This window comes from Coturnix japonica, chromosome 5 (genome assembly GCF_054131305.1).
Source record: "Coturnix japonica strain WE chromosome 5, WE-NBRP24, whole genome shotgun sequence".
NCBI lineage: Eukaryota > Metazoa > Chordata > Aves > Galliformes > Phasianidae > Coturnix > Coturnix japonica.
In genome coordinates, this window is record NC_140667.1 from 50,966,568 (window position 1) to 50,989,956 (window position 23,389).

At 43.0% G+C, this 23,389-nt stretch overlaps 1 protein-coding gene across 5 annotated transcripts in view; it reads left to right on the forward strand.

Moving 5' to 3' along the window:
- The first annotated feature begins 13,346 nt into the window (after window positions 1-13,346).
- KCNH5 (potassium voltage-gated channel subfamily H member 5) overlaps window positions 13,347-23,389 on the forward strand; it is a 161,812-nt gene continuing 151,769 nt past the window's right edge. For 2 of the 5 annotated variants that reach the window (XR_014946809.1, XR_014946808.1), the window contains exon 1: window positions 21,336-21,480. Coding sequence is in view for 2 of the 5 variants with exons in the window: in XM_015865668.3 (XP_015721154.1) it covers window positions 21,408-21,480 (73 nt within the window). In the remaining 3 variants the exon portion in view is untranslated. Of the gene's footprint in view, window positions 14,480-21,176; window positions 21,481-23,389 lie in introns of those variants that run through there. The other 3 variants (XM_085549560.1, XM_015865668.3, XM_085549561.1) reach the window with 3 other exon arrangements.

Sequence of the window (23,389 nt, forward strand, 5' to 3'; positions counted from 1 at the left end):
TAATGATGCAATTTTCCCCTTTTCTGTCCTTGTGTTTATGGGACACAATGTTTAAACCCAAGTGCATCAATGTTTATAGAGATTGTTTCTCACAGCTTAGAAAATGAAAGTTCCAGGAGATCCCATCATTCCCAAGGTAATTAACTTCAGACCTAACACCCTGATACGTAACATCATATGAAATATTCACTCATTCAACACTGAGCAGGCATTGTGATGGTGTTGCAATTGTTCTTGAATCACAGAAGAATGTTTCTCTTCTTATGGAGCAGAACTGTGGCTTACAACTCACCCCTTGCTATGACATCTAGGTCCTGTGTGTGGGCATACAGAACAAGTCAGCACATTCAAGAAACAAAGGGATGACTGAGTTGCTGCAAATGAGGACACAGTCAAGTGTTTGTGGGATCGACACCTTAATAAGACATTGCCTCCTTCTTTCCTTCACACCATGAGATTTTGGTCACTTTCTCTGACAGTAATTATCTTCCTCTACACACTACATTTCTGCAGTGATTTTCCATGGTATAGAAAAAAAGCATTTAATAATAAGAATTTTTTTCCCTCAGTAGTAAAGGAAATGCATCATATTCCCAAGTCAAATATCTCAATTTTTTAAAGCAAATCTCTTCTTCATTCCTTCAGTATTTCGTCAGCAGAAATTAAGTTGGCAGAGAAATATGATGACCACATAGTCCAGTTTCCATACTTCTATTCCTGAGAGCTCTCAGTCAAGCATCTGCTATTGAACAGTGACTGCAGCCAAGAGTATGGAGTGCTGGTGATGCTAAAAGGGAGTTTTGAGGGAGAGACGGCAGCTCGGTGGTGGAGATACTCATTTTCTCCTTTAAAAATCACTTAATGAGGAAGATATGACTGTTGGGTCTCTAGAAAGACAAGTTCTCCAGAATAACCTATCTGCATACTGGTGTGCCAAACATAAATGGATGGAGAGCAGCTGGAAAATGAACACACATTTTGGATTGTGGAGAGGTGACTGAAGGGTAAGCCCAGAAAAAAATTCATCCACTGCTTTGTGCTTACATTAAGGCTGCAGTCCAGTCCTTGGCCAAGGATGGAAATCCATCAGGCTGCTCCCAAGGCAGGCAGCAAGCTCCTTCCTGGGGCTAAAAATGTTTGAATTTGTTTGGTATCCCTTGAAGACTAAGAGGCAGTGCCAGATAGGATAAAAGTTAAAATAGGATACATTCAAATGCTGACAGGGTGGTGTCTGAGACAGAATGTGTTTAAAAAGAGGAAATGAGAAATACATCTAAAAAAACAAATGGATATTGGCTGGAGACTTGAGGAAGAGGACTGAACTGACCCAAGGCTGGGTGCTGTTTCACTGGCTTCTTTTGTGTTCACTGAGATGAATTTGGCTCAAATTACATAAATGACAAAAACAGGTCAGAAGATAATTATCGATGTTATTTGGACAGAGCCTTGCTCCTGGTGGTTGCTGTTCACAGCTAAGGCTCAGAGTTGGGTTCATAATACAACTGCCAAAGACTAATAGTGCAGGTGAATTGTTTCACATCTAGTGTAGAGGAATATTGTAAAACCTGTAACAGTGTTGCTGGTAAATCTGTGTTCATTTTAAACTTCCAGATGGTTTTACCATTAACTCTGATTTTCCAAACAAAACTGCCTCTATTGCAACATTATCTGAGTTTGAATTGTGGTTGTCTCATCACTTGTGATGGCCGGGACAAGCAGTTTCCTCTACTGCTGCAAGAAACATGATTTATTATTTGTATTTATTTTGTACTGTGCACCAGGAACAGCAAACTGGGAGTCTGAATTAGGTCAGAAAGAGGCAGTGCTGGATGCTGTGCTAGGATGGGGCCCAGATTTGGTTAACTGCTTTGCGCTGAAGGGAACTATCACATTAGCACTGAAACTGCTGCCTTGCGTGTAATCTGGCAAGCCCACAAATGAACTCTTGACACTGGCCTGTCCACTGGTGATTGTGCACTGGGATTTTCTACTCTCAGTCCCTGTTTTCTACATGCACTTAATGCTCTTGGCTGATGCCTGGAGTCTTGGTAGGATTCAAGGTGAACTTCCTTTCAGCTTACTGAGTTTGGAAAGGGAGTTCCCATGGGAAGGGGGGCAGTGAGCAGAAAAGATGAAACTGCAGAGCAACACGACCTCATCTTCCTTCTTGAAGGCTTTCTCAGGGGCTCAGTGGGATAGGGAAAGTTCTCATGTTGTCTTTCAAGAACAGATTACTTTTCATCACTCAAACAGCTAGCACTGTGTGTGTGTGTGTATTACACACAACCGGGAAAGGACTTTCAACAGATTTCCTGGCCCTCTTGTTCATGGACCCCAAACACCTTTCCCACGAAGTAAGGGTTCAGTGGAAACTCTGCTTTGCAAAAATCCTGAATGCCTTTTTTGCCTTTCTGACATCAGTTTACAGGAAAGCACTGCATGACCCTTTGTAATATTAGGAAGTAGCGTTGACTAATATGAATGACTCTTGTGTTACTTTAATTTCTAACCTCAGCTGAAAAAATGGCACAAATGATTGCATGGAGACCAATAAATTGCTATGGTGGGGCAGAACAGCATGAAGAGGTCACAGAGCTTTCAAAACCTGAGTTGTAATGGCCAAAAATTAAAACCTCAGGTGGAAAAACAAGAGAAATTTCCCAATGGTGCATTGTACCACGCTTTTGAAAAATACATGTGAGGAGTGTCAGCATCCCATTAAGGAGGGTTGTTGGAACAAGGCTGAAGGAACCTCACTGAGCAGTACCAGTGACCCACTCGCTACATAGGTCTGTGGCTCACGGCCATTGCGAGTGCATCTGATTTTGTTCTTGAACAATGACTGCTGAACATCTTAATCTTTTCTTCATTCAGGTTATTGTTAAATGATTTCTTCTCTGTCGTTTCTCCAGGGAAATGTTAAATTATTCTTTTTCTTTTTTTTTCTTTTTGCCCATCTGTCTACTGGTGTTTTTCTCTTCCTGGAAGAAATCCAAGTTTTGTAATTAAGGCACTGGGAACAGAAAGAGGTTTGATCAGTGGATAAAACATAATTATAGCAGATCTGTGACTCTCACTGCAGTAAATATTTTAACACCTTGGGCCAAATCCTCCATTAACACAAGCAGAGTTACTGGAGATCAAACTGTCTTTACACCAATTGGGAATTGGTGTAAAACTGCTGGGACAACTCCACAACTGGTTGTGTGGGAAAACATAAAAAAATAAATAAATTAGTAATTACCTTAGCAAGATGATGACGTTGCAACACTGTGAGCCCAAGAAGCTGTTCAGATGAAATAGGCTGGATTCTTTTTTTTGTTTGTTTCTTTTTGTTTGTCTTGGTCATTCTGTTTGTTTGGTTGGTTGGTTTTGGTTGTGTTTATTTTGTTTGGGGTTTTTTTGTTTTGTTTTACATCCTGTGACACACATTTATGCATTTCCTCCCCTCCGACCCCCCAACTCTTTTTGAACATCCTGAATTATGTCTGTATGGGTAACGTTTTCAAAACTAATCTCTTTTATCGCAGTGTTGATTATGATCTGGTTTGAAGTTCAGTCGCATATGTTAATTAGGCAGTCACTGTAACTTATACCTTAATTGTTGGGCTCAGGTGAGGTTATGTGGTAGAAACATTTTAGACACAAATATTGCAGAGTTTGTTTTGGAAGATAGCACTGAATTGACTGAATAACTCCTAAATCCCACCATTTCTGGATATCTTATTAATCTCCTGCTGAAGTCCAGATCCTATTTCCACACCACAGCTGGTAGCAACCACAATTTCTGGCCTTCATGACCCACAGAAATGCCAAAGTGGGATATCAGCCATGTCCCAAAAAGTTTGCCTGGCTGTGGGCCTTGGGGCAGCCTGATTTAAGTATTACTTATTGGACCTACAGAGTACCAAATGTTGTCCTGCTGTCTCCTCATCCCTCCAGGCTGGATTAAAGGCTATGGAGGGACATGCAGGAAAACTGTGTGCCACAGACATGGGAAAAGAAGAAATTCTGGGTGGAACAACCCCAGGCATGTCATGGAAAACTGCCAAGGAGACTGTATGGATGAACCATAACACAGCCTGAGAATCTGTCCCTTCCCAGGCAGTGTTGACAGTCCTTTCAGCTAGTCAAGGCTTACTTCCTAAAGGATTTCAAGATGTTACTGCTGAACAAATAAAGAACTTGGTGGGAAGATGAACCATGTCACTGTGCCAGACCTCTCCCTGCTGCTGCTGCCAGGTAGAGAGGCCTAAATGTTTCCACAACTGGAATCTTTGCTGCAGTAAGTGAGCTGAGCAATCAGTTTTCTGCCTTGTCACAAATGGAGTTATGGGGCTCAGGATCATGCTCAAAGGTAGTGATAGGATCTCATAAAAAAATGAGTGTTTAACCCATTGGAGAAGCAACTTCTTTCCATTCTACTTCATGTAGTCATTTGCAGAAATGACCTGCTGGGATATTTTGGAGAGTGTTTTGGAAGGCATTGGAAGAGGCTGGTCGGGGTGGTGGTGGAGTCAACATCCCTGGAGGTGTTCAAGAAATATGGAGATGTGGCACTGAGTGACATGGTTAGAGGGTACAATGGGGATGGGCTGGGGTTGGACTGGGTGATCTCAGTAGTCTTTTCCAACCTTAATGATTCTATGAAATTCTGTGGAAGGGTTGGTTCTACAGCAAAGGCAGCAGCAGACATTTGGCAACAGACAGCTTTTAGCACAACAGAAGACACAAATCCTTCAATGTGCCTTGCTTCAAAAGCAGGACAAACAACCTAGTGTCTTCTAAGCAATGACACCGTGACTAACACTCCGGAGAGCTTAAAGAAAGCACTGAATATAAACATAACATGATTATAATATGAAGAAAAATAGCCTCATTAAAACAGTATGTTCTAGCTGGATTCTTTATGAAACAAAGGTTCCAGAGAGCTATGGGTAAAAGATGAGTCTATAACCCTTCATGTGTTAAGATATAATGACTATAATATGATGAATATAATATAATACAATGTGTAAGGTCTAACTTTTGTTCTCCAGAAACAGGGCCCAGGGTTCAGCTGGCCCTTCTGGGTGGCTCCTATCCTTATGTGGGGTTGATGTGAAAACCCTTACCTCAGTTTATGTCTGCACTGTGCATATGATCAAAGAGTGAACCACAATGATCTTTAAAGTCATCAGCCGCATGTCTATAAAAGAATTATTTCATTATGATTCAGAAATACCAAAAACATTGTTTCCCTTCAAGGTTTGCCAATTCATTTGAAACAAGACGTAGAGGATGCATCTGTGCAAAGGTTTGGAGTCAAACAGCTGCAAAAGGGGGAAAGCAGTTGTTTATCCTTTCAGAAGTCTTGCATTTGTGAAAGTAAACAATGTGCAGATTTAAAAAGATGTATCCCATACCATACAGTGGTGGCTGTCTACATCTAGATGTGAGCACTCATACAAGAAAGCTGCAGTTGGCTTTGACCATGAGCTTTTGGAAGCAATAATGAGAAAAGCTCATGACGGCACCAACATATCTATAAAACACAGTGATGTTCCTATAGAAATATGCTACAGTAGTTAAATACAAGCCAAGAGAAAATACACTCCGTGCAGATCTTTTTATCCAGTTGTCTGGCAGGGGAAAACAATTAGGAGATATTTTCAGGCATGAATTATCTTCCTTTGGACTGATTGGCATTTGTGAGCTAAGAAATCTAGAGCCCAACCATGCCAAGTGCTCAGCCACTTCATTACATATCAGTGGTCCCATGACTGTCCCAGGAATAGCCAACAGTTGTGATTTCTGTTGTGTTTTGAGGATCCACACTTACATCAACAAAAATTGTCCCTTTTGGCAATGTGAGTTTGATGAACAGCAAAGAAGGATCAAGAAATACGAGGTGTCATTACATCTCTGACAACCTTTGCTTCATGGGATATTTCTTTTCCTCTGACACAGAGCTTGGTAGTGCTGATTGAATGGGATGCTTATGTTACTGAAACTGAAAAAAGGTATTTTAAGAAATTATTTTCCATTAAGCTCCGGAAGTATTATAGGAACTTGCCAGTAGGGGGTATAGAAAAGAGAATTGCTATTTCCATGTTATTATTTGTATATATAACATTTAGCTCTTTGCCTATTGTTTGGCATGGATCATTTTTGTTTTGCTTTACTGGAAGCCATGTGCATCAATAATGAGATTTATTATACCTTTTCTTTTCTTTGAATCAGTCTTAATGTCAGCTGCTACGCTCAGATTAGCTATTGCAAACAAATAAAGAGTTCAGTTTAGATATTTGGCTCAGGGTTCAAAAACCAGCTAAACAAAGTCATGGAAAAAGAACCTGAGCTTTGCAGGGTAACCTGGGACTATATCTTCACACGCGTGCTCTGTTTTCTTATATCTGTTCTTGGCCAACTATGGAAACAGAACGCTTGGTCTTTTATCTGAGTTAGTATCTCTTATTTTTGTCCTCATATTCCTTTTTCGTGTCACAAAATACAATGGCCTTCCTGCTTCTGACACCTTTTCTCAGCAGCCACACATCTGATGTGTGGAGCTGCATTAGATCCACATCATAACAGAAAATAAGACTGCCTCTCTAGCTTGTTGATATGGTAATCTGCATGCCAAAGGTTGTGTGTGAAATGCAAAAAGAACAGGATATATTGAAATGAAAAGAGACAGCAGCTGGGAGCTTCCCTCTTGTCTCCTGCTGTCCCCCAATGGGGAACTGTCACATTTTGTAAGTAACCATTACAAATTAAAAGGACATCTCATAAAACCTTATGAAAATTCCTTTAAAAGACTAATACCGACTCACACATTTCATTAAATAGCAAACAGAGCAGTGAAGCTTTTGTGGTTGGTTCTAGTCCTGTCACCTCATTTCTGCCTTGACTTTTTCCTGATGAAATTCCTTGCAAGAGATGAAGAGGTTAGTTTAATATAAATGGTTTAATCAAGCTGCCCAGACTGTCATTTTCACCACTGTTAGGGAATCAGAAACATCCCTGTTTTCCCTTCTCTTTAGCTTCAAGTGCCATTCTGGCATGCATGGCCTTCAGACCAGGTAAGTGGGAAGAAGTACATGGTGGCAGCAGTCCAGTAGAAAGTCTAGTGGAATTATTCAGGCCACTGCAGCACTTATGTAGGGTCATCTGGCTACATAAGTCCTGGAAAGCATCATAAAATAAGAGCCAGTGGGCCCCCAGTGTTGTGCCCCCAGCCAAGCAGGCACAGTCTGTACTACTTCAGCTTGGTACAACCAAGTCACCTTGAGACAGCGACTGGCAACACAAACATCACCTTCACATGTAATGCTTCAGTGGGGTTTCATCTGGCTAAAGAAGTACACAGCTACGGGTTAAGAAATAAAAGATCTCTCCAGAGATGGCTAAATAATCCTGTTTCACTGCACTGAGAGACTCCTACCCTTATGTGATGCTGTTTGAATTAGCCCTATTTATGTCAGTGGAACTTGAGTGGTGTATTTGTATGTTGGCTTGTGTTAGTCTAGCTGGAAAATATCCAAGAGGTCTAGATAAATCTACAAACATTTTGTTTCTTCTCTAAATTTCACAGTTAGCATTTCAAGTCAAACACTGAAATGAAAAACAATATTGAAAATCTTGAAAGAAACACCATTTAATAAAAAAAAAAAACCTTTCAAAAAATGAAACTTAAGCAGATGTGTTATTGTAATAAGTGACTTGAGTTATTTATAACAGATCTGAGGAGTCCCAGAAGGCTCCTCTTATTTTACACCAGCACTCTCCAAACAAATTCACTGTTTTTTTGCTATTTTTTATTAAGATCTTCTATGTTCCATCACAGACATCCACTCAGCTTCTGCCTTCAGCAACCCAGGCAGAATTGTGTGCTATTGTTGATACGCTGTTGCTGGGAAAGCAGTCAGAAACTGGAGATGTCCTGCAGGAATGAGGAAGACATCATCCGTCTTGGAGCTTGGTGGGTTTCTGGCAAAATTTATGTGGTCCAGGTTCATATTAGTTTCTTAAAATCTGCCCTTTGAGAGACTCCTAGCTAAGAAACCTGGAGGAGATTGAAAATCAATGTAGGAAAGTGTCACCCTTGCATGAAGGTTCTGAGTTATGTGGGGCCCCCTAGCTGAAGGGAAAAGCTTCAGATATCCCCATGAACCTAGTGAAAATGTCTCCTCAATGCAAAGCAGCTGTCAAAAGCTAACAAGTGCAAGCAAGCTGCATTAACAAGGGAATAGGGAGTAATACAGAAAATCTGGGGGCCTGACAAGTTAATCAAAGCTGGGCAGCAGCTTAAGAAACCTCAGAAGGATATAAAACAGAGAAGCTCAAATGATTTCTGCTAAGAGCTGCTGGATGGGTTTAAATGCTGGAGGCAGTTGGGTCATTTCATCTCAAAGAGGACAGCAGGCTGTATGTGAATGCTGGGGAGAGGAAATGCAAGTTGATTCCCAGCTACAGCTTGGGGTGATGTTCTGCTCCTGTGTGTGAAGGTCAGCTCCTGTATTGCTTGGGGAGGTTTATAGGGCTGAATAAGGCTTTAGGAAAATGAAGAGAAGGGGTTGTTTTAGGAAAATGAAGAGAAGGCAAAATGGGAAACTTTTGAAGCTATGTGGGATCATATATGGAGATAAGCTGGTGGAAAAGTAGGTGGCCTTTGGGTTTGGAGGCTGAGAATGCATTTTGCAGTTGGTTCTCCTTCAATAGTAAATAACTATATTAGATCTTGCTTCTTGGCTGCTGGGAAAGGTAAATATGGGAGTGTTGCATTTGGATGCCTGGCAGAGCCTATCAGCAACACAGAAGCGTTTTCAGGATTATAGAAGGCAAAGAGAGCATAGAAGAAAAGTGAATGAGCATATGAGCCATAGAGAACCAGGTTATGAAGCACTGTGATGATCTCCCACAGAGCTGTGAGCCTATCATAGCTGGGATGGCATAATGTCATTGTCTGATGCTAAGTGCAAAGGAAATGATAGAGGTTATTACCATGAATAAAGCTTCAAAATATAAGGATGACTTGGTGCAGCAAGATATGAGAGGGGAAAAGAGTTAGTAGGTAGAAGGTGGTTTAAAGGCAGGAGAGGAGAAGCTTTGAGGAAGAAGAATTGCAGCTATTACTTTTTACACCTAGTCTCTGTTTAGAGCTCACAGAGTGGGATTAGTAAATCTGCCTCATTTAAAGTAGAGGTGTGCTCTTTACTTTTCAGCTGTAGGTGAAATTCAGCCTTAAATGTGAAGGCAGTGGAGCAATTGGAGATGCACCTGCTTGTACCATGGTTAAAGATGCTCTAATCTCTTTTAAGGTTTTTCCTCACTGATGTGTCTCTTCACTGATCTTATTATGCCAGCTCATGAATCACTGTGGTGTATTTACATTTCTAAACCATATTATGCTTTGCCTAAAATCTTTGTGTAACTGGTGATTAGTATTACTCATTGTATACAACATGAAAGAGGGAAATGCTTCCTCCTTTGGAAAAGCAGCATATCCTTAGGTGAGCATACTGTTTTGTTCAATTATAGTGCAGTTTTCAGAATACATTGAGTTTCCTTATCTACTTGAAGATATAAAAAAATTAAAATGGAGTCAGAGAACTATGTGAAAAACCAAAAAACACACCAAGAATTAAAAAACAGCCTGCAAATTGAATTATCTATTTACAGCGATATAAATGACCTGTTGACTCTTCAATATTGATTTGTATTCACTGTGCTAATGCTTAAAAGGCAGACTATGATGCCTTGTTATCTGTAAGAAATTGGCAGGAGAATCATAGAACAGCCAAGGTTGGAGAAGACCTCTAAGATTAGCCAGTCTCGCTGTCTACCCACCACCACCATTTCCCACTAAACTATGTCCCTTGTTATGGCATCTAAATGTTTCTTGAACACCTCCAGGGACTGTGACTCCACCACCTCTCTGGGCAGCACACCCCAGTTTCTGACCACTCTTTCGGAGTGTTTCTTAATGTCCGATCTGGTGCAACTTGAGGCCATTTCCTCTAGTCTTATCTAATCCTATTTGAGAAGGCCTTCTTTTGTTAAAAAATTGTTATTACACTTTGAAGCTGTTGCTAGGACAGGTAAATATTTCACTGTTGATTCAAACATAACCCAGAGTGAAGACTTCACTCACCTAAATGCTAACTGGATGCCCTGGCAGTGTGTTCAGAGGTGACTGAGCAAGAAACCAATTTCCTCCCTGTATGTGTTGCTGACTACAAAGCTGCAGTGCCTTTAGTATGTTTTGATGGATCTAAATGTGGACATGGCTGAATCTGTGTTAATAAAAATGCAAATGTTATTTACACATCTATCAGTCAGTATGAAGCTTCCAGTAATAAGATGAGAGATAGAGAAGGGATATCAGAAAAGGAAAATAAGCTGCTTTTAGGAGAAAAACCTTTGTTTGGAGTAGATACGTTACCTCTGAGGTTGAAGGGCTCACCTGACTTTGGAAGCTCTTTTTTCATTTTCCAAACATGGATTTCTTTAGCAAGAAAAAGGGCTGTGATAGCTCACATGAGGAGACTGAGGCATGGGGGAACTGTTCATGTCAGGTCAGTTAAGGTGAAATTTCAGCTCTTGACAAGTGAAGAGGATCGAGATGAAGGACTGAGCTCAGGGTCACAGGTGATCCCAAATTCTCTGCTATAAGAGGCAGGTGGAAGGTTTGTGCCTAAGCAGAAAGGAATTTAAGTGATGGAAAGGAGGAAAACAGAAGAGTAGTGGGGTGAGTAAGACAATGAGGTTAGATTAGGTTGGAGTGGAGGTGAAGAGATAAAGAAAGGACAGCAAAAGAAGAGCAGAGGCAAACTTATCCTGTGGGGGCTCAGGGAGGCAGCAGAGCTTGGTGGTGTCAACCAATACCTACATTTGCTGTCTTCTGCTCAGTCTATAGGACTGGGCTCTGGAGTCAGCTGGAAGGCAGCTGAAATCATGGGAACGAGTGTTAAGAGCTGATGTAATCAGGGCAAGAGAGTGGTTTATAAGAGGCAGACGTTTTTGCTTTCCTGCATGCATTGTTCTGATTATATTATGTTTTCCAGTCTTGTTGGCAAAAAGCTGCCAGCAGGAGACAACAAATGGCTTTTAACATACTACTATCTGTAAGGAAAGCACTACTATTTAAAAAGATATCACCATTAAATCTGCATGTTCTTGGAGACTAAGGAAAAACAATGTAAGACTGTGTGGGTGGGGAAACTGAAGTTCTCTTTGTTGGGTCCTGCAATGGAGAATATGTATTTTAATGTGAAACAGTGATGACAGGGAGGATTTAGAGGGCTTCAAAGCAAAAGCATCCAGGCAGTCACTCCTGCAGGACTTCAAAACCATGCACTGAGACAAAGACATTTGTACAGCAGAGTTTGAAATTCAAATTGAGTGGAGGGTGATCTAAGCTAACTTTGAGCATTCTGCATTTCACTTGATGTCTTTAAGGGCTACAGCAGTTTCTCTACCATTGTCTTACATCATGTGCTATTTTCAGTGCCCAGGTGTTTCTTTGCTCTTTCTTTCAGCTTTCTTCAGTAGTTACACAGATTTGTGGAGTAAGGTGTGATTTTTAAGCTTTTGTTTGGTTGGATTCTCCTTCTCTCCCTCCTGACAGGAAGCAGGAATGCAACAGAGATTTGGGGGTTTTTGAGCTCTATAAAGTGTTATTTCATGTTATTTATTCTATCCAAATATTGCAGGTTCACAAATGTCTCGGCAGAGATATTTGTATATCAAACAGACAGCAAAGGAATACTGTTATCTAATTAATGATTCCTTAATGAATGTCTGAAGAAACATCTGATGTAGGATGCTTTTAGCTTGAGGGCTGAGAAAAAACTACATTTGCTTTTGATGAAGGAACTACTGGGTATTTTGAAGTAGTATCTGCAATGAGACTTTGCCTGATTTGAGTATGGTTGGACTAGTGGTCTTTTCCAAACTTACTGATTTTTATCATTCAAATAAATGCTTAAATTCTGCTTCTAAGCTGCCCGTGTTGTAGACCCTAATTTCAGCCATGTCATCTTTCTTCATGTACTATTGTAATTGAGGAACTCTGTGCTTTATTAAGGTTCTAGAGCAGCTTGTCTTCTAGAGATCAGAGAATGAAGAGACTTGGAGTTCCAACTTCATTTTGGCCAAACTTGGTAGAGGACTGAGGTGGCTCAAGGGTAGTGCTTGGAGAATCTGCTCACCAGCATTTGCTTCAAGTGTGCAACCAGCTGCCCCTCTGCCCCAGATAGGATGAGAGCCAGCTGTGTGAATCAGCATTAGCTCAAACTTTTCTTTGGCCAACTGTGGAAATAACAGTAAATAACATGTAAGTAGAGCTTGTTTTCACAGTGCTGCAGCAGCTGCATGTCCCTGTTACAGCATGACTGATGCTTGGGCCTCCTAAGTGCTTGATTTGTGCCCAGGGAGAGCATCCCCATGTCACTATGGAGAAAGCCATTGTGGAGGTGTGGAGAGACAGCTCCAAGGACTTTGCACATTCAGATAAGCATTGGTACCTCTGATCTCAGGTGGCAGTGACACTGTGGGGCTGGGTGGCCCTTGAGGGGCACACAGGTGTGTCAGGAGGGCTTGGTCAGAGGCCTGCAGTCACTTACAGCTTAAAATGGGATTTTTTTGCCTTCTGCTGCTGGCTCTGCTGCGAAGTTACAGCATAACATACAAAGTCACTCAGGCTCTGGGCATTTCAGCCACCTGCAACATGGAAACCAAATGGCTCTCCAAGAAGAGGCTGGCATTTGCTGATAACCAGCCCTGGGCCACCTTTCTGATGAAGCCTTCTTTTTTCTTCTAATAATTTCACATTTAGGATGCAGGGACTACAGACAAGTTGGCCAGCTGAGCAAACTATTCATTTCCACTTTGCTTCTCTGCAGGAGCTATCAAAATATGTTACAGAGAGCTTTTAATACCTGATCCCAAACTCAACCTTTTTGGCTTTCCTAAGGACTGAGGCTCCAGGCTTTATGGCTGCAGGCTGCTATGTGTAGTTCTGTGCCTCAGGACAAGCTATTACTGAGCACTCCTGTGCCTTTGCAGACACAAAAGCTTCCCATGAACAGGGATGTGGCTCCTTAATCGTAGAGGAGGTGACAAATGCCCCCAGGTAAACCTGAAGTATAATCCACGTGTCCATGTAAGATTAAAATGTTCTTTATGATACCTTTGTTGGCAGTAGGAGACTGAGGAATCCCTATGTGCGTGCACTGTGTATTTAGCAATATATAACCAACAGGGGGCATTAGGTTTATGCTGATTAAATGTGTATTTCTACTTGGAGCAGAGAGAAATCTCTACCTTGCTTGATTGAAAACAGCAAGACTGGAATCCTTTATCCTGCAAATAAGTAGGATTAGGCCCTGTTTTTCCAGAAAATTTATAATTAAAAAAATGTATGTCTCTTCTATTTCCTTTGTCTAGTTTGTATTTATCTTGAGATGAAAATGAATGAGACTGATATAATTAAAGATCCAGATGATTTCTGTGTGGCATGTAGCTCAAAAACCACTTGAAAAATCTAAGCATTTCTGGTGCAAATTGATTTGTATTGATGATTTCCAGTTTTCTAAGCAGGAATTAATGTTAGGCAGCCATTACATTTTTCTGACAGGAATCAGATGGAACAGTAGAATTAGCCACTGCTCTTCATTATGGTAGGAAACTTTGCTCAAGTTACAGGATTACTGAATGCAAAGGGCTGTAGTGAGGAGCCACAGTGTGGATGTGAACTGTGGTCTCTGGAAATGAAAGAAGTATTTATTACAGAGATAATTATGTTGGCTACAACCACTCATGTACGTGGGAGGCTTTGCATGCATTCTGAGGGAGATGTGGTTTTTGATGTTTATGGCACCGATTAAAGAAGCAGCTTTTCTCTCTTCTCATTTTAAAAACTGCAGCCTTCTCTGTGCTTCTGCCACATTCACGTGTTTAAATACACCTTTAAGTGAAGTGCTTTCTACTGTCTATGGTTAAATCTGGATTTGAAAATGTTAATGCTGAGAACTGCTTTCATTGAGATATGTCCGAATGAACTGTTGGCTAAAAATCTGCCGATGCTGTAAGTTTTGAGAAGCTCATTTCATTACCTGCCTTCCTTTAAAATGGGTTTTAAATAACTCGATAGCTTTAATTTCCTCAATAGTGAAGGAGCAGTAATGATTGTTATTTATTTATTTTTTGAAGTGAAGTAAACAAATGATCAACCTACAGCAGCAGCAGGGCTTTTGCTTGCTGGTGTATCCGGGATGCTGTGAGCAATTCTGGTCCCCCACAGTCAGATAAGAAGGATTCTAATTGGATCAGTGGCACACAGCATCTTCCTTCCCCCGAGCCTCTTAATGTTCCTATCATAATAGAAAAGGCAAGAGTAGTCTGGTTCATTTTTATTTTCTCTTTTTCTCTTTTTCACTTAGCAACAGCAAAGGTGAGACGGACACAACTGCGCACAGCCAGTTCAGGAGCAGAGGTAAGAGCTTATGAAGTGAGCTGATGAAGCATAACATTTTTCCTTGAGACAAATGAATACAACTTTGCAAACCCATTGCTGATGAGGGCGATCTGAAGATGGTTCCTGAAGTGAGAAGAGATGGGTGCATCCCATGTATTTTCCCTAATGCTAAGTCAATATAGTCGGTTACTTCTGCAGGTTATGCCAGACCCAGAACCCGTTGTGCTATCTGTGGCCCTTTACTGCTCTTGTGCACCTCTCTAAAGCAATAGAAGGTTGAAGAGTGAGCATATTATTTAATTAGAGCCTGACAACAACTGCAGTTTCAGATCAAGTGCTGACAGCTCTGGTCCTGAGTGCTGGAATGCTTGTCCTGGTTCAGGAAAAGGGAACCTGCAGCTGCTCCAACCTGTAGCAGAGACATGGCTCTCTATAGTGATCCTACATCTTAGGACATCTTTCACAGTCCAGTGCTGGAGGCAGTATGTGAGGTCACTACACTTCAGACTGTCTAAAATAAAAGTGTGCTTTTCCTTGCATTGCTTACTTGGCATGTTTGTAGTCTTAAGGAAAGCAACCAGATTATCTGGAAAGATTCTCTTTGAAAGTTGCTTGGTAAATGCCTTGGAACATCCTTCCTTCCCATAAAGCAGAGTTCAGTGTCCTTAGACTTAACTCAGCCTGAACTGCTATTTACACATCACATCTGTTGGATTTGCTTGTGTTAGTGAAGAGTTCTATTATTCTATGTACCTATAGAACAGCAAACTGGGGACTTCATTCCCATGCTAATCAGTTAGTCACCTAAGATGTTCCTGCTTTCCAACAAAGTGCTGGAGTAGCAGTTGTGTAGCTTGTTACGAAAAGTTTGTATGTCAGCAGATTCTGTCCTCTTTCTGCAGAGCCAGCAGCAAACCCTAATCAAATGTAATGTGAGAAAACTGTGCCAGTGAGTGGATGGGTTGAGATTAACTGTGCTAGAAAGTGGTAATTCCATGATAAGCTTTATTTGTAAACTTTTCTAAGTCAATGTGATAAACATACCAGCTTAAGGACTTCTTTCTGCTTCTCTGAGAATCAGTATGGAAGCTTGCACAGAATTAATCTAAAGAAGAAAAAGGGGAACTGTCCGGCAAACAACCTAAACTGCATATGCTGTGTTAGCAGAAGGCTCAGTGCAAAACTTAACTGGTGCAAAAGCATTGAGGTGAACTAGATGTTTTCTGAGGAATATAAATTGTTAACTTGCAGACATTTTGTCTTAAGAGTTATGAAAAGGAACTTACTAATTAGTGCCCTCCCCTCCCCCCTTAATGCAGTAAGACATAATTTGAAGACTAACATATATGGCTGGGCGTTGTTCAGCTGCCTTCCAGAATGGTGTGGGTTATCAGCTCCGCTGCTGTGTGGTGCATCTGTGGGTAATTGGTGTTGCTATTTATATACTGAAGTGAAGGTTTCTATGTCAAACTGGTCCCTGTGAAGAGAAAGGTTTGAAGCAGGCATGCACCTGGTGCTATCTTTCCCTGACTGAACACCTTTGGGGCAGGAACACAAGGCATCTGACTTGTGGTAAGAAGGTGATCTGGATCTGATTGTTTGCACTGCACTGATGATATTTTTGTTATTATTTTTCACAGCTGTTCTCCTATAGATAGGAAATTCAGACAGAATGCTTTTTTGTTGCCTGTCTTTTGACTAGCTCAACACATAGGCATGCATACATTGAGATCAACACTTTAATTGCTGAAAGTTTCTGGCTTTCCAGAAATACAAATCTTAACAAGCATGTCTAAATTCATAATTCACCCCCACCCCCCTGCTGAATTCTAATGACAGTTGCTACAAAAACTCATGGCTGAGCTAAGTCCCAGTGTAAGGAATTTGCTTCTCAAAGATGATTTTTCTTTTCAAGCAATTGTTAGAAAAACAAGTTAAAACTGAAAAACCCATTGCTGTTAACTGCATTATTGTTATTAGAACACTTTACCCAAAACATACAAAATGCTCAACTTAGGCTGCCAAATTAGAAGTAAAAGCTAAGCTGTGATTAAATCATTTCCATTTCAGTGTATAATTTTCAGGACAATTTAATACCATCCATTCGTGTTGGTATTTCAGCTGCTGAAAAGTCTTGAGGTTTTCTTTTAAGTGTACATCCCTAGTGTATAGCCTTTAAGATCCAGAGGCATCCCTAGAACAGTAGGAGGGGATGAAAACAATGCTGGGGTAGCTCTGGAGAAGGCTTTTATGGAGCTCCTACCTATTGTAGATGAGGCTCCAGGACTTGATATAGGCCTTGTAGAGAGATGGCACTAGAGGAGGTGCTGATGGTGGAAATAACTTTTAGTGTCTCAGCCAAACAGAAGACCCAGGTCAGACCTGAAGTTACAGGATCATGTAGAATCCCAGCTTTGCCTTTAAGAAGAAATGTTTCTTCCCCTGAGAGTCCACGAATAAAGCCTGGAAGCACTGTTAAATGATTATCTATGAAGCAATTCATGTTTGAGTCTGCAGGAAGCCTGAAAACTGTCTCTGATGTAGACAATGGCTCCATCATCCAGCAGGGTGCTTGCTTTCCTCCTATCCCTGGTGGGAGAATGTGGGTAGGGAAAAGTGTGGTGTGCTTGCAGCTATTCATTTATTAGTACCTTAATTCTCTGTTGGTGGAGTTGGGACTCAAAGGAGGACATACTGGTTTTGGGGGCCTCTGTTACAGTACTGCCTCCACCAAGTCTCCATTTCTGCTCTTAGGATGCTATTTTTTGAGTATCCAGCCAATACAATGACTGGGATTTATTGCCATTTCAAGTAGTCCAACCCCTCCTGTGAGGTGTTTTTATCTGGATGCTACTTTGAACTACTTTGAATGCAAAACATCTCTTCAAAGATACAACTGTGGATTGTTTCCCATCTGGAATCCTGACTTGTAGTGATTCAGCTGTTGGCTGAAATAACCCCAAATATTTGATTTTTGGAGCACAGGAGTTCTCTGTAAACTTATCTTCATATGGTTGTTCTTTCAGGCATTGCTCATTTGTGGAAATAAATACTTTTCCTGTAAATAAATAAAAAGGCCGAGAGGATAAAATCTCTCTTTTTTGGTTTTCTGTAATTATTCTGGTGATTTCTCTCTGTAATGTCAGGCCATAAGTTATTGGCTTCACTCACTTTATTTCTCAGGAAGAAATCTCCTTTGAGTCCCAATTCCACCTACAGAACCATTTACATCCCTAACATATGTGACTGCATCCTACATTCTGTTGTCTCCAACCTCACTTGTTGGGCAGCTGTAAGCTGCTGTCCTATGGTACTTGGTCTTGCTGTTGGTTTTGTTGCTTTTCAAGTGAACTCAGAGGATTCTTTTTCCCTCTCCTTTCCAAGCAGGGGTTTAAGATTCCCACCTTCTCTCTCCCAAAAGTCTTCAAGATGTGAAAACTTTAGCTCTTCTCACAACATCTTTCTCTCTGGTCTCAAATGTGTTCTTGCCCACTTGCTTTCAACTTCTACCTTTAGCCTGTTACAACTTTGGTGTGCGTTCTTGTGAAATCAAAAGGTATGAAGCAATAAAGCAAGATCTATAAGAAGCCTCGTGTTGTAAGTGAGACCTGGAATGCTTAAATCTGTTACAGGGCTTTTCCATGAAACTGCGAAAGATACTCAAACCTGATGTCTCCTACTGTTTTCTCCAGTCATTTCCACAAGCTCATGTGAAATAGACATCTGGAGTCCTTTAAATGTTTCTTCCAGCTCAAATGATTCTGTGAATTCAGTGGACACTGGACTCATAATCTTCTAACAAAGTGGGACTCCTTTGCTCCTGGATATCTCAAGTCGGACACTCACAATTACCAGACGATTCTGACCTTAATCTCACCGTGCCCCAGTTTCCTGCCTGATCCCTCTATGACAAGGAAAAAAGCAGAAGTTCACTGATGCCTACCAAGCACCAGGAGATTAGTGAAGAGCACCATGAAGAAATTAATTCCTCCATACTCGAGTGGACTTTGGCTGGGGTCCCGGCAGCATGGCATAGGGCCATGTTGAATGAGAAGTGTGAAGGAGAAATACTGAGCAGTTACCCATTCACTGAGAACCATCCTGAGTGCATCCTAGATGTATAGCACACAGGAAGCCTGAATTCTTCCTGATTCCTGTGTGCTTGCCTCAGCCATCCACATCTATCTGAATGCTGTTTCTTCATGCAAGTTCTTCATCCCTTTGCTTTGCACTGCCAAAAACAGTAAGGGATGGGAGCTCTGTAACCTCTAGGTCAGGTAGTCGAGACTTACCTGCACAACACAGCACAGAATGAAGGATTCTTGCTGGTGCCAAGTCAGATACCAGCAAGTACTTTGGCTCTGAATTTTTGTCAATATTTTCCATCAGTTTTTATTTTTATACCAGAAGTAACAACTTTTGTCAAGGTTGTATTGATTTCCCGTCTGTCAAACCAATTGTTCAAATTTTGAAAGGGAAACAAAACAAAAGATGGAGAAATAGGAAAGAAACTGTAATGTAATCCCTCTCCCCACCTCGTTTTCCCTTTACAATTCTTCTTTCTTGCTATTAACAGCTGTTACCTTGGCTATCATCAGCTGTTAAATCCCTCTACATGCAGAGGTATTTCCTCCTTTGTGAAGTCTGCAGACACAAAATACAATGAAGAAATCTGGATGTATCTTCTGGCCACCTCCACCATAAGCTCTGAGCTCAGATTTCACCTGAATGGCAAAGGCACAGAAGGCACAAATTCTCCTGCAGCCTCAGACATCTCCCTCTGGCACCTGTTTCCCACTTGAGTCTCTATTTCAGCAATATACCCATAGGTGATGAGATATTGGATACTGAGCATTGCTAGCTTTGGAGATCATGAACAGCTAATAACTGAAACTTGTGGTCACAGTGATCACTGTTTTTATACTGAGAAGTCTCTGGTATGCACCTGGAGTGCCAAGCATTGCTAAGGGCATCCTATTGCTTTGTGCTGCTCACAGGACACTTAAACCCACATGGGTTGGTCTCTGTGGGTACCCCAGGGAACAATTCTCATCACACGCAAACACAGAAAAGGCAACACTGTGGTTTGGTTCACATGCTTTAATGGCTCAGGCCATTGGGGCAGACGATCCCTGTCCGACCTTCACCTCTTCTAGGAGGTCCCTGAGTCCAAGTTGATGATTCTTCATTCATAAGTTTGTGTGAAATACGTGCTGTGGAGAAGAACTGTTTTGGAAATATTTAATACTCCCTGAAGTAAAATAACCCTGTCCTGTAGGTTCACAGTCAGAGGGTCAGCTCTTCTCCAGATGGACATGAGCTGTGTAGTGTGAGCTGGCTACACTTGCTGTTCTCTTGCTGCTCTGTGCACATGGGGCACCGGGCTTTTTGTAGATACAACAGGTGAAACTGGGTGAAGCCCAGAGCATGGAATGATGTTTGGACATGATGGAGGCAGCTGGGAGGAAGAGTCAACAAAAAGGGGTTGATGTGTAAATAAAAGGGCGTGTGTTTGGAGCAAGGGGGATTTAAAACAAGGATGGGAAACGAGTACAAGAATTCAAATTGTGTGGAACTGAGGAAGCAGGTGAGCAGAAGCCCCAGCAATGCCATACAGATAGGTTGGACACATGGTATTGCCTGTACACAGATATTTTCAATGTCTGTGGCTCATCTGAGTGGCATGAAGGTGCTGCTGTCCACCCACCACCAGAAGCCAGGTTTTCCTGGATGGTGCAGAGCTCAGCAGGAGCATCCTTCCAGCAACAGTAGCAGAGCTGCTCCTGGCTGCATTTGTTTAAATGAAAGCAGAATCAGATCTCAGCTGGCAGCAGCAGCACTGCTGGCTCTGGGGCTGGAAGCACCGCTCCTGCAGCAGCTCCCGGTGAAGCAGAGCTCTCCAGCTCTAAGCGGAGGTTGTGTGACCACAGCACAACTTTTTGCACCAGGGCCTAAGCATGGGACGGATGGGATGGGGGAAGCAGGCAGCACAGTGCAGCACAACGGCCACGCTCCTACCCCGGCACGCACTGCCTAGACAATCTATGATCCTTCCTTGGAACTGCGTGCAAAATGAGCAGAGGCAGAAGTAGGTGGATTAATTCCTTCCTGGATTTTGCTAACCATACCTTCAAGAGACAATGTCCGAGCAGAGAAAGAACTGGAGAGCAGACCGTGGTTGGGGCAGGTGTCAGCGATAGCTCGCAGGGCGGTCAGCGCCGTGTCCGCACTGACTCATCCGCTCCTCGGGGCTCCGGAGCTGCAGAGCAGCGCCGGGTCCCTGCATAAAAGGACAGAAAAGAGGGTTCCAGCCTTAAACCTGCCTCCTTCTGCCTCACCCTCACACCTGCTTTCCCCGGAAAAAGGAGAAAGCCCCCCAAAACTGGTTGATGGATTCATGCAAGCCTGCTGTCTTTTTACACATCTCACTGCACACCATGATTACTATTAGTGGGCAAAACACATCCAGCTTCCTTTTAGTGAAAGAGCATCTTGCCGTCCGTTTGCCCCCGCTGGGAACACGGGAATGCCGTCGTAAAAAGCAATACAATCCAGAGGGTTGACGTTCTTTCTCTCTGTTTCACGCAGGGCACAACTTCTTAACGCTCCCTCTCAGACCCCCGTGAGCATCCCCCCCCCCCCCCCACGGGTGGGATCCCCGCACCGCTCCGCCCCCGCTGCCCGTCCCGGAGCGGCCCCGGTTGGGCGGGCGCGCAGGCGCAGGGGGGCGCGGGCGGCGGCGCTCGGCGGCTCCGTGCGCGGCGGGTCCCAGTCCGCGCTGCAGCCGCCGCGGGGGCGCCACTACCATGAGCGGCCGCGGCCGCCCCTGCGCGACTCACGGGCACCGGGCGCATCAGCCGCCGCCGGCCCCCCCCCGCCGTCGCCGCCGCCGCCGCTGCCGCCGCTGCCGCCGCGCACCCCCGGCCCCCGAAGCCGGCGCTGCAGGATGCCGGGGGGCAAGAGAGGGTTGGTGGCACCGCAGAACACCTTCCTGGAGAACATCGTCCGGCGATCCAGCGGTGAGAAATCTTGTCCGTCCGTTCATCCCTTCATCCTTCCATCATCCGTCCGTCGGTGCCTTCAAGGAACGGCTCCGCCCGCGCTCCTTGCCCCGTCCCCCCTCACCTCCAACATCTCGCAGCGTTTGTTAAGCCCTTTCTGAATATTGAGGAGTCTTCATTCGCATTTCTCACATTCCCTCCACTCCTTCGGGTCGGGTTTTCCTTCTCTTTCTTCTTTAGTTCTCTAAGAATTGGCCTTGAGACCGTTTTCAAAGTCTTTGTGACACTTTAAAGTGCGTGGTAAAGGCACTGAGATGCGAGAGTGACTGCAATTTGGGGATGGTCATCCCGTGCTAATCGGTGAAGAACTGCTGGCAGCTGCTCCTCTGCTCGTTGGATGCCCACAGCACCGATTTAGAGCTGCAGGAACGATTCCCTGCTGCCGGAGTTTGTTTCACCCTTCAGCACGTTGCAAAGCAGTGATAAATAATAGCACTTTGCACAGCTCCGGTAAAGTTACAATGTGGCTGTGGACCATCTCGCATGGTTCGGTTTATGTTTGGGTTTATGGTTGGGTTGGTTGATCTTGAGGTCTTTTCCGATCTTAGTGTTTGTGTGTTGCTGTTGGTGCTGTTTTGACCAAGCCCTGTGCTGCCTCCATCCCTTTTCTAACCTGTTATTTTTTGCACCGGCACTGCTGAAACACAAGTGCTTGCATAAATGTCGTTTGCTAAAAGACCTCAACTTCGCATGTGCTGAAAGGTTCCTTCTTGGAGAGCTCAAGCTTAGAGCAACCCATGCATGGGAGTGGGAGAGGTGGGCAGAATGGGGTGTTGAAAAAAGTTCACAGATATATTATTAATGGAGCCATTAATGTGATGTGAAGTCCTGCTGGGAAGAGTTTCCTTCCACCTTGCTATTCCTCAGCCTTGGATTTATCTCACTAATGTAGCCTGGTTTGCTGGATTGAGCTGATTTTGATGGCCAAGGATGAATTAGTGATTCATTGATTTCCATAGAAGGAGCAGATCGAGGACTTAGAATTTGTTTAGATGTTACATGACAGCATTTCTGGGGGGTTCCCACCCTCTCCTGCTGCCTGCATCTGCTCTGTGGTCATCAGCTGACTGTCAAGCTCTGTAGCTGCACATCACTGGAGGCTAATTTCCTGCAATAGTGCATTATTTACCAGAATATTAAATGCAAGCTTAATTAATAGGGTTATACATAGCCCTTTCCCTCTGATAATTTCTAAGTGCCAAGTGGAGCTTAATTACACTCTGCAGCTCCTGGTGGAACAGGACACTCACAGGTGTTCCCAGTGTGATCTCAAATCTGTGGCTCAGACACCACAGTTGTCCCAGAGGTGTGTGGGAAATCGGGGGCACAGCTGGGGACAGGGTTTGGGAGCTCGGTGCCTCTGAGTCGTGCTCTAATTACATCACATGTCATCCCTGCTGTGAGGGCTCAGGAAAGCTCTGAGGTGTCAGAAAACAGGAAAACTCAGACAGCTTTGGAACATTATCCTTCCAAAAAAACATCTATTCCTCTTGCCCAGGTTTTAGACTGGCCTAATTTGGGAGCATAACTCATGCTGATCTGGTCTCTACTCTGCTTTTTCTCTGCTGAAGTGTGATGTTATAGAGGCAAATGTGTCCCATTGGACATCAGAGCAAAAAGTGGATTGGGAATCTGTTTTTTTTTAAACTCACGTTAGCAGTTAGTGTTGTGCGTTGGAACATGATTTAGTTCTTATTTTTGTCATCCAGGTCACAGCCTTATTTGCCCTTTATAGAAATAGTAATTTTCATTGGATTCAGCTCTGTTTAATCCGAACTTATTGGTGTCCAGTAGAGCAAATCTGGTTCAAGTATCTCCTGCCGACGCTCGGTTGAAGGCATGGATTTGGGCTGCTGACCACATCCAG